Here is an 18,737-nt window from a genome sequence, read left to right on the forward strand (position 1 = left end):
AAACATCACATACCCATATATTTTACACAACAAAGAATCTTTCGACGTCTCAGTTTTCACATCTTTGAAACTGAGTGGAAAGTTGTCCTCTATGAAATGCAGGTAACTAAACTCTTCACGACACTTCGTTCTAGATCGAACCTCAGTCGATCCTAGAGGAAGGCGAGACAGAGCGTCAGCGAAACAGTTTTGAGTGGACCTTACAAACTGTATCTCAAAATCATATGCAGCTAATTTGACGGCATAACGCTGTAAACGGCTAGCGGCCGTTACTGGTATTCCCTTATGTTTGCCGAATATATAACTTAAGGGATGATGGTCGCTACGCAATATAAAACGCTTACCGTACAAATAGTGGTGGTGTCTAGTCACACCGAACACAATAGCGAGCGCCTCCTTATCCAACTGAGAGTAGTTGAGCTCGGCGGCGCTGAGCGTGCGCGACGCGCAGCACACCGGCCGCTCGCAGCCGTCCGCGCCACATTGTGTCAAGGCCGCCCCCAGCCCGTACGAGCTACTGTCAACTGACAAAATTAGTGGACGCGACGGGTCGTAGTGTGCCAGTACAGGAGCGCTGCTTAAAACCTTTTTTATTTTTATAAATGCCCTTTCGCAGTCGTTACCCCATTCCCACTTAACGTTTTTCTTTAATAAACCATACAGTAGTTTCAATATATCACTCATATTTACACAAAATTTAGCATAGAAATTTATGAGTCCAATAAAACTTCTCAATTGAGTTACATTACTTGGAGTGGGAGCTGCTACAATGGCCTCAATTTTTTTTTCGTCTGTGTGCAGCCCAAATTTGTCAATTTTATAGCCCAGATATGTAACGCTGTTTTTGAAAAACGCGCATTTACTGAAATTTATACGTAAACCGTTATCTTTGAGCCTTTGTAGCACCGCCCTTAAATTTGCCAGATGAGTGGGCCTGTCTTTGCCAGTGACACAAATATCGTCTGCAAAAACAGCCGTTGACGGCAAACCACTCAGCGTTTCTTCCATTATCTTCTGAAAATTTTCTGGAATGCATTTGATGCCAAACGGTACACGCTTATAAATAAAAGTACCGATATGAGTGGTTATCGCCGTCATCGGCTGCGACTGCTCGTCCAATAAACATTGTTGAAACGCATTAGACAAATCTAATTTTGTGAACTGCTCGCCGCCCCCCAGCGCCGCGAACAGGTCCTCGATCCGCGGCAGAGGATAGTGGTAATCTTTCAATAAGGGATTTATAGTAATTTTATAATCACCGCATAGTCTAATGCTGCCATTCGATTTGACAACTGGCACGATCGGTGTGCCATAGTCAGATCGCTCAACTTTACAGATTACCCCCTCCCGCTGCAACCGATCGAGCTCGCGCTCCACGGGCTCGCGCAACGCAATCAGCAGCGCGCGCGCCTTCACAAACACAGGCGTTTTCTCTTTTAAATGCAAGCTTAACTCTGACTTAAATGTCCCCAACCCATCTGCAAAAACCTCCGGGAACTCATCTTTCAAGGATCTCGCCATTGAGTCGTCATCAGCAATATTATTAATATCGAATAACACTTTTAACTTTCTGATCCATGTTCGACCCAACAATGGCGGTCCTCCGTTTTTAAACACATACAATTTAAGTGTTTCCACATTATCGCCACAAACGACATCGACAATAATATAGCCTATTGGTTGAATGGGGTGACCGATGTATGAACGAAATGTTGACTGTTTATTTTGAATTGGTATATTCGAAAAATGATTTTTATAAAAATGTTCAGAAACGGCCGAAATTCTACTTCCCGTGTCTACTTCGAAGTTACATGTTACGTTTGCCACTTTTAGAGAAACGTAAAACGGGTCGTCACCCTCATTGCTAGCTACCAAATTATAAAAATGGCAATCGTCGCTGGCATCGCTGTCGCTGTCTACGGGATCGTTAAAATGTAACTGACCTTTTGTCTTGCCGTTCCCACGACCGACTGCACTTTTAACTTTGCACATTACCTTTAAGTGACCTTTTTGTCCACAATTGTCACACGAATAATGCTTGAATCGACACCTGCCATCGACGTGCCCCGCCTTGCCGCAGCGCCCGCACACGCGTTGCTGGGTTTTGCCGCGCGCGGCGGCAGCGCCGGCGCCTGGGCCGGAGCTGAACCGATGCAAGCCGTCGTCCCCTTGTGCTGGTTGTGTAGCCGGGAGCGCTGCGCCCTCGGCGCCATGCGCGCACGCTGTCGCCGCGTGCCGCTCCGCTGCCTCCAGCGCCAACGCCAACTCCACGGCGCGTTTGTAGTCTATATTCTTTTCAGCGAATATCCTGGACCTCATATCTTCATTAAATAGCCCCGACACGAACTGATCACGAAGGCAAGTCTCAAGGCAAGTGCTAAAATTGCACGTTTTTGCTAAATGTTTTAATGCTTGAAGGTAGTCTCGAACACTTTCACCTTGCCGCTGAGTTCTTTGTCGAAAAACATGCCTTTCCGCCATCTCGGACCTTTGAGGCTCGAGGTGTTCTTTTACTAATCTTACGAGCTCCTCATATGTTTTAGTTTCGGGGTTAGCCGGTGCACACAGGTCGCACATTAACTCGTAACATTCTGGTCCGACAACCGTCACTAACGTGGCTACTTTCAAGGTAGTAGCAATTGAATTAACTTGTATATACTGTTCAACACGTCTCACATATGTTTCCCAATTACCGCTAGAGATATTAAAACACTCAATATGTCCATAAGGCATTTTTAAAGAGAAAAAAATCACGCACGCGTCGATCAAATTTTAATTTTAATATACTCGTTCGCCAGTGTTAGGTAGGTAGGCGCGTCAATGAAACAAGACGATCCGGTATAGACTGACGTTTAATGCACAGATAGTAAACCCATATACATAACACCTAGTTACACGATTTTGTACTCAAAAACAAGCTAATTTTATCCACTTGTAATGATTTATTTGGGGAATGGTCAGAGGATTTGTTGCCAGAAAAAACGTTTCAATGAACATGGAGTCTCTTAAAAGTAACAAAGCAAAAAATGAGTACAATAAACTCAGCAAGAATGGGACAATCAATGTTTGCTTACATACAATGAAGGAGGAGCAAAAATAGTTCTTTATCTTCTTCTTAAAGTTCTTGACAAACAAACTAGAATTTCATTAAGTGTTTCCTCCGAAGATAGTATAACAGTGACATTGTTTCTGTACAGTCAACTATAATATAACAGTCCACTGATGAAAATGAGGATGATAGAATGGCAAGTGATTGAGTTAAACAAAATGATATAGAGTCAATTAAATAGGTATCTACTATTAACTCATAATTGAGGTAATCAAAATGATGTATAGTAGGTAAGTTATTAATAGGTATCTACAACTCATATTAAATATGTATTGATATCATTTATTTAGCTTGTGCCTTTTTTTACTGTATTACACATCTAAATACACACAAGAAGCGCTTTAGTTAAGTTTTTTACCTATAGGTACTCGTGCCATTGACTCAATGTTTATTGTAAGAACTCCTGTGTAGTCACAAGTACCTAATGAGAAATGTCATTCATGCACCAATAACTAGTTAGTGGCTTTTGTTTTACAGCAAGTGCTACTATTAATGTTGCACTCCAATTATAAATTATTTTTCAAAACATGAATACTTACTCACTATACTGTATGTAGGTATGTATGTATGTACTTTATTGGACATGGAAATAAAAACACGAGAAACATAGTTACAGAGTAAATTAAATACAACAAAGGCGAACTTATCCCTGCATGGGATCTCTTCCAGTTAACCTTTGAGGAAACGAATAAAACAAAACAGAAGTGACGATGAATGACAAACAAAAACAATAGTGTACAATCACTAAAATTTATGAAATGCAACTTTTGAATACCTACACATTGCTACAAATAATATATATAAACATAAATAGAAATACTTAAATAAATAAAAATAAAGCGTACATATATAAATATAACCTAAATAAAATAAATAAATAAATACTTAATATATATCATAAATAAATAGATATGAGCTCGAACCAGAAAAGTAAAGGAAACTAAAGAAGTACTAATTGAGGAAAACTGAATTAACTACGTATCGGAAAGCCACATTTTTTAAGCCAATATACATTGTATCTATAGACATATTCAATACAGAAAAAGTGCTAGGACCTTGGGTGAGACTTGTCTCCCGGCGGACCACCCTGCGTCACTATCTCGATGCGATCTTGCACAAAAACCTCACACCCCCGCTCTATTTGTCTTGTGTGGCCTTCATTTTACGCTTATCAAGATCTGTGAAATTGTTCGACGGACAATTAACTACCCATTTTTGATCGATCGACGTCTACGCACCCTTTTCGAGTTGAAAATGTGATTTACAACCCTTCACACACAGGACTAGACTGCCTGTATCCGTTCAAAAGTTTTCTTCGGTTCCCTACCGTGATAAAAGCGGACGAAAAGGTTTTTAAAGTTTTAAATGGTTTTTATGGTCTCATCGGAAAATCAGCGCTGGAAGTCTCCAGCAACATGCTGAGATGAGGCCATTTCGTGACACTTTATTCTCACTATCAGGGATGTTGCGAACATCCGCATCCGCATCCGCAACCGCGGAACATCCGCATTATTTTCAACATCCGCATCCGCATCCGCATCCGCATAAAATCGATGCGGAGCTTATGCGGATGCGGATGTCGAACAAGTCGGTACAGGAACGTCTTAGCGGCGGCGTAAGTGCTAGGTAATTTCGTCATTACCTCTAACGAAATCGTCTAGATCCAGAAAAGTCGGCCAAGTTACTGTTTATTAAATATAACGCACCTATATTCTTGCTCAAATACTAAACGTTTGGTTTTTTTTTAATAAAAAAATACTAAAAATGTAATATTTGACGTTTTCTAAGTACCTAATCTTGACATCCGCATCCGCATCCGCATCCGCGGATGTGAGCCTTTAAAAATCCGCATCCGCATCCGCATCCGCGGATGTCAAAAAATCTGCATCCGCAACATCCCTGCTCACTATGTTCTTTTTATGCATGTCTGTGTTTACGAATAAAAACATTCTATGCTATTCTATTATAAAATCTTGTTCTGTACCTACCTATAAACCTTACTGATATCATAACGAAAGTACCTAACTCTGTCAGTCTGTTTGTTGCCCCTTCAGGTTGAAATCTGAAAGAATATAATTATGTATTTCTATTTAGTAAGGTTGCCAATAGCATAATTGAATCTCGCTCTAATGAAACTGGCGTCCTAAAACCTAAATCTTATACATAGTTTGTCGACGTAAAAAATCGTTGGTCAAGGTTGCCAAGTTACCCTACGAATCAATAGTACATTACATACCTAGGGAGGTGAATTCGTGAATGCTCCAGATCGCAGGTGTTTGTGGCCCAAACTGGCTAAGATGAGGGCCATAAATATGTGATCTGGGGCTTTACGAATTACCGCCCGTGGTTTGTCTAAAGTTTTACGTCTTGCCTTGGCCAGGAAGTGAGATTTTCTCCTCGCGTAGCGGGGAGGAAATCCCACTTACGGGCCTAGCCTAGGGTGACGTAAAGTAAATAACACCAGACTACAGTGCCACCACCTACAGTGTAACCAACTTTTTTGTGCCTATGTATCTATTTTTGTTTATTTTCCCAAAAAACCTTCGCCTACGACTGCTGAGATAAGTCAGTTACAAATAATTTGAATATTTACACCACTTACAATAAACATTATCTATATTCTGAATAATCATGCAAACCTCGATGCACTAGTCTAATTCACTTTGTAGTTTTCAATGAACCCCTTGAACCAATAATTAGATTTACCTTACTTTTAGATCATAATTTACTGCAACCGACAACAAAACTCCCCCAAACACGTCCCTAATAGAGTAGCGTAAAGGAGTTACGAAAAAAATGACAAAAAGGGAGTGAAGGACGTCCTAATACACCGGAGTGACGGCTCAGCCAGCCCATTGATTTATTGAGACGCGAACTGACGTGTGCCGCGGTCCCTCGGGGCTCAGGTAGGCAAAAAGTTCTGGGGTGTTTGTTGACAACGCCGGTTCGTCATGGTGTACCTACATTGATGGGGTTCACTTAAGGTTTTACATCGAATAGTGATTTACTGTTAGATTGAGATATACTGAAATGTTTCTTCTGGCTATCGTATACCTTTAAACGAGCAATTCTTGTATATTTATTTATTTATATATTTCGGGTATCTCGGAAGCCGCTCTAACGATTTCGATAAAATTTGGTATATGGGGGTTTATGGGGACGAAAAATCGATCTAGTTATAGGTCTTATCTTTGGGAGAACGCGCATTTTTGAGTTTTTACTTATATGTTTTCCGAGGAAAGCTCGGTTTCCCAGATATAAATAAATAAATAAATATTATAGGACATTATTACACAAATTGACTAAGCCCCACGGTAAGCTCAAGAAAGCTTGTGATATTTTTAATTTAACAGCAGTATGAAATAGATAGTGGCTATTAAAATAGCCAAATATATCGCAACCGTTTGTTAGTTACTATAGAAATAAATAGAATGTGTTTCGATTTATTTGGCCACTTTGACCATCATATTATTTTTGAGAAAATTTATGGTGAATTTCGGACTAGAATAAGAAAATCTATTTTTACAGTGTAAAAACTAAAATACCTATTAACGTTATAACTATAACTACCTTTTAAGTATTTCTAATGTCATAATTTAATTTACTTGTACGATAGTAGTAGCTAAATATAATCCTTAGTAGTCCACCATTGACCAAAAATAATCGAATTTCGCGGTTCAAACAGTTAAAACGGTTGACCTGGTACTTTGCATTTTGCCGAAAATCTAAATTGTTCGCCCATTTCAACGCTTCCCAGCAGCCCCTCTAAATGCGAGAACGTGTTCTTATTGTCTGCGGATTGCCATTTAAAGATATTTCTTTATTCACATTTTAGGCTAATGTTCAGTACAGTCGGAAGTTGAGTTAATTTATAAATACCTACCAATATCATTACGATAATATAGCTTTAGGCAGTACTTAGATGTTTTATTACTGTAAGAAATGTGATAGGACTTTATAATTACTAGGTATAACAATTACGCAATTTGCCTAGGGTCAGACCCATCAGCTAACTGTGCACAGACTTTACAATGATAAAGTGTGGATGTGTCAACTAAAATGTTAAATTTCTATTAAAAAGACATTTATTATGGTACTTCGAAACTTTGTCAGGTCTAAATTGGCGCAGAGTTAGCTTGGTCCGATTCTAAACACATGTAGAGCTATAATAAATTAGTTTTTTTAATTTTCTTTGTACCATCTCGATTGCAATATGATTCGGATTCGGCCTGAAGGGATGCGGATACCGTAGAAAATAGACTCTTGCAACTCAAGAGTCACATGCACGTTACCAAATCTTTAAAGATCCTGTACGCTCCTTTTTTGAAATTCTCGACAGGAAGTTCATCCCACAACCAGAGCACAGGTACTTTATAATTTATCCACCTCGACTCAGTCCTTTATCTAAAGTTAGTGACAAAACTACCCAAACATTAAAAAGTTACCAGGTTCAGTTTTGGGAATTAAAGATTAACGTGCCGATGGCGATGGATTCACGACACCTCGACCGCCACGTATTCTTGCCTTGCTCGCGGCTGTCAGTCCGTCTCATCAAATATGCATGGCTGAAGCACAGGCTTGCTCGTAATTATAAGTGGGAATATATTGTAGCGTTTATAACTGATATTTCCTACTCGAATACTTAGACAATAGACTCGGAATTCAAAGACGACAGTGGTGGTGCAAAGAAGATACTTAAGAATCTCTTAGTTACAGTCTTCTTTTGTGGGTACTCATTAGAACTATCTAATCACGATGTGTCGTGATTAGATAGTTCTAATCACCTTAAGTAGATACTTTTGTTTAAAACAAACTTTAATGGATAAGTATAGCTGGTCAACCAAATCTTGTCAGTAAAAAAAGGCGCGAAATTCAAATTTTCTATGGGACGATATCCCTTCGCGCCTACATTTTTCAAATTTGCCGCCGTTTCTACTGTCAAGATCTGGTTGACCAAGTATAAGTCAAATTCTATCAATTTGTAATTGATAATACAGTATACAATATATGTAGTATACATATATGTCGCAGGGAAATGATCAAAACAGAGATTTGAACAAATCTCTAAGGGATATGATCAAATCACGCAGGATGTTAAAATGGCGAATCCATATCATCATTTCCCTAGAAAAATTCAGTCATTTGACCAAATCACTGACTCTGTTTAGTGAAAAGACAAAATCGGCCAATAAACGCGAAACGCTTTTTCATTTCACTAGATTTGTTTAGGAATTTGACAAAATCCCTAACCACGACAGTAAGTTGACGAAACGAACTCAAAAAGTCAACTAGTTTTATCATTTCGCTAAAAAAGTTTAGTGAAATGATAAAGTCTCAACTGGAAGATAGTACCTATATGGTGATTTGATTAAATCTCTGAACAGTTTAGTGAAATGACGAAAGCAAGACAGAATACAACAGTTTACTCTACAGTTAAGCGATTTGATCAAATCTCTGACTAGATTAAGTGAACATTTTTGAAAATATCGGCTGAAAAAATGAAAGGGACTTCTCTGCACAAAGAGTTGCTAATCAAATCAAGCGTGTTGGTGGACGTCCCTAAGGTAGACAGAGGTCCATTAGATGGAAGTAATGTATCGGGGATTGTTTTAAATAGGTATTAAAAATTATCTGTACCAAATCGGTACATCTGTCGGCATCATAATTTCAAAAAATTTCACTTAATCTAGTCAGAGATTTGATCAAATCGCTTAACTGTAGAGTAAACTGTTGTATTCTGTACTTGCTTTCGTCATTTCACTAAACCTTTCAAATTACCATATACCATCTTCCAGTTGAGACTTTATCATTTCACTAAACCTGTTTAGCGAAATGATAAAACAAGTTGACTTTTTAAGTTCGTTTCGTCAACTTACTGTCGTGGTTAGGGATTTTGTCAAATTCCTAAACAAATCTAGTGAAATGAAAAAGCGTTTCGCGTTTATTGGCCGATTTTATCTTTTCACTAAACAGAGTCAGTGATTTGGTCAAATGACTGAATTTTTCTAGGGAAATGATGATATGGGTTCGCCATTTTAACATCCTGCGTGATTTGATCATATCCCTTAGAGATTTGATCAAATCTCTGTTTTGATCATTTCCCTGCGACATATATACGGTATAGAATACTCTTTATGGGCGCGCACACCTCAGTAAAAGATAAAGGAAAATCAACTTGCATTAAAGATTGAATATCTGGGTGACCGAGCTTCGCTCGGAAAACATATAATAACTGGGAAATGCGCATTTTCCTAGAGATAAGACCTAGCTAGATCGATTTTTCGCCCCCGAAAACCCCCATATAGCAAATTTCATCGAAATTGTTAGAGCTGTTTCCGAGATCCCCGAAATATATATATAAATAAATAAATATATAAATAAACAAGAATTGCTCGTTTAAAGGTATTAGATTAAAGATAGAGGCAATCGATGATAGAGGCCGAAAACCAGCAATCTAATCGCTAAAGAGCGGGCTCTTCCAGACAACCTACAAACAGACAGACAAATAGTTAAATATTGTTATATACGATTTACAACATTTATCCAAATAGGATGTTTTTTTGCTAACATTTGTCTCTAAATCACAAAGAGGTCCCTTCAGACCAAGCTTAAAGTGGGAAACGAGTGGAAATATTTTTAGACCCTCATCAGACCGTCTGCGGCCGGCGGGTTCGCCCGATAAGAAGCACTTTTTCATAATACTTTATTCAGTACTCCGAGACTTGGCTCAGTGACAGACTAATCGTCCATGTCAGGGTAGAGGAGGGGGTGCTTATTAATATTTAACCCTTTTGTACTCAGCCATGCGCCCGACAACCGACAACTCGGTGTCAATCCCGCCCGGCTCCGCGAACTCTTGCATCTTTAATGTTCATTAATTTGCCAGAATCAGTACGCCCATTAGGACCTTGCTCTGCCGCTATGGTACAAACAAACTGATTAGTTGAATGCGTGATTAAAATTCAACAATGTTTACAAATGGCTTCTTACTTTCTTAGATCGAATGTTTCAAATATATTTAGTAGAAAGTATGTATTGGCATGCAAATAGGTTATAACAAAAATAAAAATAGAAGTAGGTACACGGGTCACGCAGGTCATCAGGTGATTTCGAATAATTGGACGGAACCTATTTATGAAAGCTCGTATAGTGGAGAATAACCGATTGCACCTTCAAAACGTTAAGTAAAGTTTTGACAAATACTTATCCGAGGTCATTTTGTATTGTAGCTAATCCTTAATTTATTTAGTATACCTATCCTATTGTCAGGGGTGCGATTACTTATGAATATTTGTCGAGTTAATCCGGAAAGTGACCGCTCCGGCGCCATAGCCGTTGTCCGGGTAATGTATTCCGAACTAAAAGGTAAATAATCGTCGCTGCGGAATCGCTCTCTAGCGCCTCTAGCGGGTCAAAATGCCGAGCGCGCGGACACTGCTGCCGGCTGGGACCAATACAACTTGTTCTAACAATATGAATTTAATATGACCCGTAAACATTTAGTAAACCCTGTTTTGTTTTGTAAACATTTAGTAAACCCTGTTTTGTTTTGTACTAACCATCATGGTTAGTTCGTGACGTAGCGACCAATAAATTGTTGATATCACTATTATGTATTAACTCCCTTCGGTCGTGTTTTAATGCTTTTATTTCTCACCACTCGTTGCGAATTTCCCACTTTTCGCACTTGTATCGTAAATAACTATTTCCTACTTTTACTCAAATTACCCAAAGGTCTAGTCTATGCAGAAAGAGAATAGAGCCGTGAAATGTATGGGATCCAATACATATATTATTCTACTCTTCTCTTTTTCGCACAGACTCTAGACACTACCTATAGGTATTTAACAGGCATACGGCGTACACAAGATTCAAATTTTGCTCCTCATTCATGGCAGTACAAAGAATAAAGCTTTTGATGACGTAGACACGTGTGTTTTGATTCACTGAGAAAATTTTAATTTACCTATTATGAACATTTAAGACGTTTATAATAGCTACACAATCATATCAAAATATCACAGTCGTCGCACTAATGATATACTCGTAGTTATATCTAGTGTTGAGTCGCTCACTCGTGAGGCACCTCATTTGTACCACTCATTTTGTTAATTTGTCGCAGTACTTCGTACCGCAAAAATGTCTTACTTCACTATTCATTTTACTTGATTCTAAAATTATCTTTCTCCTAAAAGTTCTATTCTTAACCTCCAGAATTGCACTCCAATTAAATGTTACTTTTATTTATTTATAAAGGAAGTGATGAATACATAAATATGTATATACATTAAATATTTTTGTCGCCGTTGGAATTAATGGAATAGTCGACGCTGAAAATATGCTAGTACCTCACCTCATTTGAAGTAAGACATTGTAACACCTCATTTTAGAAAATGAGGTACTCATACAAACTCATTTTAAATTGATGTCCTACCCATCACTAGTTATATCACAAAAGTAGTAGACAAAAGAGTTGTAAGTATAGTGAGGTTAGTGTTAGTGAGCGGCGCGGGCCGGGGCGGCGCCCATTGGTCGCGCCCACGCCATGGGAGGAAACGGAGAAAATCCCCGAGCCAGTTTTTCTTGATCACGCAAGAAATTCTAAAATTTCTAAAAGCTTTTAGCGTCGTCTGTCATTTAGCGGCTCGTCATTACGTCTTGTGTGTTTTATTTTTGAATACGAAATGTGAATGCGTCACGATTGATTGATTCTCCCGGGAACTGAATGATGTTCAATAGAAAATTTTGGTTAATATTTAGGTACTTACCGAGTGTTTTTATATGTCAGTTTATTATATTTGTAGCCGATTCGTGATTTTATGCTAAAAAACTTATTATACCGTATCATGTGATTGCTTATTGACAATAGAGTACGAGGAGGAAGCGAGCACTAGGTGGATTCATTCATTTAGGATTTATTGCACACTTCTTTCTGTGTACTTAGATAGTGGTTTTGATAGCAAAATTACGTTTACTAGTAGCCACTTGAAAACATTAGTTGACGTTTTAAAGTTCTACATATCTACTATACCGAACTTTAAATCTGATGTCGCCTGCGTACTACCAAATTTGATGACCAAAGTGTGACCAAATCGTCTATCTCTACATATTTTTTCGGAACTAAAGTAGAGTTAGTCTTGAAACAGTTAGGCGTGGGTGCAGTGGAGGGGGGATCGTGTGGGCGGGTCGGAGCGCTAGGCGGGGCGCAGGGTGCCGCGAGGTGCCAGCGCCCGCCGCGGCTCGCCCACCGGCCCGCAGTCGCGCCGCACTCGCCGCCGCCGCCGCTGGCGCTCACTCAAACTTCAAAATACACAAAGTAACTACGATCCTCAAATTCACCTGTAGCCAAGGTGCATGCCCTAAATGATTGTGGGTAATTAAGCCGATCAGCGGCCACCCAAATAATTGCCGTGAAGGAAGCGCAGCCGCGACGGGCGCCCCGTCAATTAGCGGCACCTGGCCCGCACGCGTACGTTAATTCGCACTCGCGATAAACTGCACCCGCAAAAAAGTCCGAAATAAACTGGAACCGATGCACCTGCGGCAATCTACTCAGTCGCGGTCTTAAGCCCGGGAGCTTCGCCTCGAGCCTCCGACATGATCATGCTATTCAAAGGCAACAGCAGTAGGCTGGAGCACCTCATTGAGAAGATTCAGGCCAACAAGGAGAACCACGACGTCACGTCCGAGGATTTAAAAGGTGAGCCAGGCTTTATTATGTTGACGGACGAGTGTGTATGACTTTGTAATAACAATTAACACTTAATGTATGCAGGATTTGCTTAGAGATAATAATCACCACCAATCTGTGTTCAATTAATTACTATGTAAAGTAAATATACTGTGTGCCTTAATATATTATATTTAGCTTGTATTGGTGTTTATACCGGTGACCCGGTGTCGGTAGGTAGGTAGTAGGTATTAGATTGTAAGCTAACTAACTTTAAGTGCTTCATCAAGTTATTTATTGGCTTACGAGATAATCTACCTTCTCTTTCGAATTATTTTTGCCTCTTAATAGTTGATTGAGTATCATCCATTTCACGTATTTTTTTTCATTTCACTTCATCACTTATTTCCTCCTAGACCTAGACTAACAGAACTCTCACTCTCGGCGATAAAGTAGGTATATGGCTATAGATAAATGATACAATTTTGAAAAAGCAAAGTAGATTTTCGGATCGCTTTTGAATCATGTAAAAAAAAATAGAACTTTTCAGTTTGGAAACGGAAAATTTCGTTAGATGTATAAACATTTTCCTGTAATTTAATTGTTTTCGTGGAAAATATCGAAACTTTCCGTCGGCAGCGGCACGTCCGTAAATAATATACCTAGAGTAATTTTCGTACTGACCAATAGATATTTTATGTTCTTAATCTAGACTTATGATCGAATAAAATAAAACAAACGTCCGTACTCCGTACCTAGGTACCTACAAATTCGACTTCCTATATATCAGTCAGTCGAACATATTTTATGCAACTTTGTATAGCTACTTAATCGGTTTCATAAAATTAGTCCGACCTGATGATTGTACCGAAAACATAATCTAGGCATGAGATATAGCTAACAAGTGTCAGTGCCTACAAAAAAAATCGTATGTGATTGTTGCCGGGAATTAAATCCTTAGAAAGTATTTTAAAAGTACTTATGACGTTAAAATATTACAATATTATTTCAACGGCCATATAAAGAAACCTACAAATCGTGCTAACAGACAAGTCAGTCTCATTATAATACGATCCTTTAGCAAAACAATAATAATTAAGCGTTAATTAATCGGACGAAGCGGTTTGCCACGCGCACGCGCCGGTCAATCCGCCTCAATCGCGAGGCAATCAAGCAGCAGGTGGATTCTTTTATTTACGTCCACTCGTAGTTTATTTATTTATAAACAATTTGTCAGAATTTTAAAGTCGTATATTTTTATTTATCTAATAAGTTTGAAAATAATCAATTAGTATGTACGTAGACGGTCAAGTGTAAAAATTTGGGTGCACAATTCATCTCAAAAATATGTCACCGCTCTTGTGTCAGCGAACAAATAAATAAATATCAGGGGCATCTTACACAGATCAACCTAGCCCCAAACTAAGCAAAGCTTGTACTATGGGTGATAGGCGACGATATACATACTTATATATAGATAAATACATACTTATATACATAGAAAACACCCATGACTCAGGAACAAATATCTGTGCTCATTACACAAATAAATGCCCTTACCGGGATTCGAACCCAGGACCATCGGCTTCACAGGCAGGTTCACTACCCACTAGGCCAGACCGGTCGTCAAAGAATCATGGGACATATTTTTGAATAAGTTGTACATATAAGTACACCCATATTTTTACACTTGACTGTACATCGATCCTTTGTTTGTTTAACATATTTTTTTGCAAACTCTCGTTATTAGGGTTTCGTACCTCAAAAGCAGAAAACGCGGAACCCTTAGACCTTAGAGGATCAGTTTGTTTTCCGTCCGTCCGTCAGTCTGTTTGTCTGTCAAGACCCTTTATCTCGGGAATGCGTGGAGGTATCGAGTTGAAATTAAAACCATACAGGTAGTCTACAGTCTACAGTCCCTTGAAGCTGTAAAAAAAAAAAATTCAAGTTAACGTAAGAAAAATACGACCGTTTATGCCGCAAAAACGTATATTTCGACTAGGGCTTGCAAATATTCGAAACTTTCAGATATTCGAATATTCGACTTTTTCTGACGACGTATTCGAATATTCGAAAATTATTCGAATATTATAAAAAATAAGAAAAGGAACGAGAAATCGGTTTATTATCGTTTTATTTAAAAGCTTTTTTCACATATTGCTAAAACTAAGGATATTTGGCAGAAATCCACTTAGTTGACTAGATTTTATCATCCTACTATTTATAAGATGCCCACATTTATAAAAACAAGTAAAACGCCAAAATTAGACGTATTTAATATTTCTAGATAAAACTTATTATAAATGCGTCGTTGCGTGAAATAATATAACTTTAACCATCCAAACACCTAGGTATGTAAGATATTTTTTTTAGTAGGTAATTATTTTCCGATTTAAATTAACTTGTAATCACTCAGAGGCCTGTAAAAAGGCCTTTAATTTCATTGTATTTTGAATCTTTATTGACTTTATTTGTTTTGGCAAGTTATTATTCCTAATGGTCGGCTAATTATATAATATTGGAATATTTAAGGGAAAAAGTTAGTTGAGTACTGGGTGGATTATTCGTCAGCTAAAGGTGCATGGTTAGATTACCAAGTTGGGCAGGTTTGGTATGATTAAATTTGAGAATTGCGATAAGTGGCAAGGTTTAGACTTCAAAAATTCGCTTAACGTACGCTTGTACTGAATAAACAGAATGAATGAATGATGATGAATGATGATGAATGAACTTAAAACTTACGCACCGTAAAAATAACATACTTTTTTATTTCGTTTTCTTTTAAATTGAGTTAGGTTTCACTGTATTCACGAAGTCTATCGAGAGGAATACAGTAAAAATATTATTTCCTTCGTATTTGGGTACCTACCGTTCCTCATTCACTGTAAATACCCGTAAAACACACAGAAACTGTAACTACAGCGGATGACATAGATTTTTTTATAGTAATAAAAAATATTCGAATATTCGAAACCTGAGCGGCCGAATATTCGAATATCAAAACAGGTCGAATATTCGACAAATTCGAATATTCGAATATTCGAATTGCAAGCCCTAATTTCGACATTCTCAGGGGAATCATAATTTATAGGGTAATCCCGTTTACCTACAACTAACATATGTAACATGGCAAGTAATATCGTCTTACACTACAAATACAGGGAAAAACCTCAAAACTATATTTTTTTTTTTAAAAATAAAATACAAAAGTTAAATTTGTACGGAACCCTCGGTGGGCGAGTCCGACCTTACATCTATTTAAGGTCGGTTACACCAAACCGTCTGTCACCGTTAAAGCGTTCGCTAAATTTTATTGTAGGTATGGGAAGTTTCATAGATTTCTGCTGCATGACGTTGATCATCAGTCTGTTAAATGTGGTTGGTGCAACTGGCCCTTAGTCCAGGTTAGTTAATGTTGACGGACAAATTGCTGTTCAGTCCCATTTTATAATTATTTAGTGCGTTTCCGACATGTCTACATAATCAACTCATTCGGGCTTGTCACACGCAGATGCTTAAAATTATATCGATAATGATAATATTTAGCATAAACGTTTTGCATAACGGCTCCAAATTATTATATTCCACTGACATTAATGTCGATATCCACAACTAAGTTGTACGAGGTCTCGAGAGGAAACGTAAACACACACAAAAACGCAATAACAACGACAAATTTTGGAAATGTCATTATTAATGTCAAATACTTTTCTTATGTTCTAATACTTCTAATATTGTGCCTTTCTACAAAGTTTCAAGTCCCCCTACCTACTTAAAATTTGGTCCCAATAAGAACTTTCAACCCTTTCTTTTCTCCCTTAACCCATTCAGCGCTAATCACGACACGTCGTTTTGCCTCTACGATGCATTTTCTCTACATACCGGGAAACCCATGTTATCGGCTACGACGTAGCGCTACGACCGTAGCTCAGCGGTAAATGTGTTAAGGAATGAATGTACAAAAACGCTGAAATTACTTTTCTAGTATTAACAAAACATTTTTTTACGAAGTTTCAAGTTGCTAGCTTATAATTAAATTAAATTAAAATGTATATTAGCTTACATAATATGTATGTGCATGACAAATGGCGCCGCCTCGTCGACGTAGGTCACATCCGTTTTTAATTATATCATGCCCTCGTGGAAAAATATTTACTACCCAGCATTTTCTAGATATGTAGTTTATGTTTTAGCGGCAACGGTTAACCGGTATGATATTGTTGGGAATATTAACATCACTGTTTTCTTTTTATACCACGTAGGTATGTAGGCAGGGAACAAGACTACGCGCATTAGGTGCTACGGTACCTATCCTTAGGGCTCATTTAGACGGCACACGAACTCGTATACGATTTTAGTTACATTGCGGACCATTGAGGTTACATTAATTCAGCCGATCAATCAAATCACGCAATGTAATGAAACTCGCATGCGAGTTCTCGCACCGTCTAAATCAACCATTAGACGCGTGCAGCTTGAGGATTGCCATATGCCGCAAACCCTTTCAAAACCTCGTAGTTTCGTGAAAGTTATTTTATAACGAACGATATTTTGGAGTTTTTTGAAAAATCTCGACAGGTAGCTCATTCCGCAACCACGTTTGTATAGGAAAAATTTAGACTCGAGCCAGAAGATGCGACATCCCTTTATTTTGTTACACTCATTATGTTGATATTTTTGATAGTTTTATACCTTTAACTCTACAACAAAGGGGTGCTAACACACCACTTTAAAGTTTTTAATATTGAGATTGAAATCCAAAATAAAAAAGTGATTATTTTTAGTTTTTTATTGAAATCGTTGTTTTCGCATTATTTGAACATGTAATTTAAATATATAAATAAATAAATAAATATTATAGGACATTCTTACACAGATTGACTAAGTCCCACAGTAACCTCAAGAAGGCTTGTATTGTGGGTAGGTACTCAGACAACGATGTATATAATATACAAATACATAAATACATAGAAACACCCAAGACTCAGGAACAAATATCTGTGCTCATCACACAAATAATTGCTCGGATTCGAACCCAGGACCGCGGCTTCACAGGCTTAAATAAATAGTTATGATTTTTTTTTTCTTCATTTAAAAGAAAACATACAAGAACATGTTGGAAAATCTTATTTGCCTTATTTCAACAGACATACGTAGTATGTTTAGGTTAAATATCACTTATAAAAGTTATATAATTTTAGAAAATAGGTGTAATTCAAACATTTTTTTTTAATTATATAGGTACAACAGTTACAAATATTTTTACAGTACATATGGGGCTACTTTTCCGCACTAGTGTGTAAAATAGAACTTTTCGTGCGTATGTCGAAACTTTAAAGTGCCATATGTACTGTAAAACGTTGTTCGATACACGTGCGAATAGGTAATCCGCAACTTGTTTCGATTTAAAACACTCCCTTCGGTCGTGTTTTAATTTATCGCCACTCGTTTCGAATTTCCTCTTTTTCGCACTTGTATCAAAATAACTATTTCTGTAAGTACCATCCTAATCCACAGCACGCATTTGACCACGGTAATAAGATGGATAAACAAAGTCTAACCATAAGGCAAAGCAACAGCATCGAAAATCGAGTTGGTGTTTTCAAAATATTCTCGATGAGCTACCTATCGAGCTCATCGAATACCTAGACCATCTTTAGATCATCACATTCATCACGCATCTCGCTCGCACGGATACTCAGGTATTTCTCAATAAGAGCGAGATGCACTGCGAGTAATGTCAAATGAATATAAAGCAGAGATCGCGTGTAAATTTCGAAGGAGAGTCCTAGACTTAGTGATATCACATAAAGGACAATAAACAGCTCGCGATCGGCGTTGATTGCGCAGGCGCCGGTCGAGGTGTCCCAGACGGCGCAATTAGGATGTGCGCTTCCGCCGCCCACCGGCGCCGGCGCCACTCGCTGCTCACTTGCACGGCTTGCGTGGTGCAAGTTA

At 38.2% G+C, this 18,737-nt stretch overlaps 1 protein-coding gene across 2 annotated transcripts in view; it reads left to right on the forward strand.

Moving 5' to 3' along the window:
• The window catches only part of LOC134663234 (zinc finger protein 423 homolog), a 110,979-nt gene that overhangs the window by 60,867 nt on the left and 31,375 nt on the right, over positions 1 to 18,737 (forward strand). The window contains exon 1 of one of the 2 annotated variants that reach the window (XM_063519628.1): positions 12,285 to 12,809. The exons of the other annotated variant lie outside the window; for it this stretch is intronic. Within the exon in view, the coding sequence (XP_063375698.1) occupies positions 12,707 to 12,809 (103 nt within the window). The 5' untranslated portion in view covers positions 12,285 to 12,706. Of the gene's footprint in view, positions 1 to 12,284; positions 12,810 to 18,737 lie in introns of those variants that run through there. 2 annotated transcript variants of the gene reach the window in all.

Source organism: Cydia amplana, chromosome 4 (assembly GCF_948474715.1).
Source record: "Cydia amplana chromosome 4, ilCydAmpl1.1, whole genome shotgun sequence".
In the NCBI taxonomy this organism is placed as follows: Eukaryota; Metazoa; Arthropoda; class Insecta; order Lepidoptera; family Tortricidae; genus Cydia; species Cydia amplana.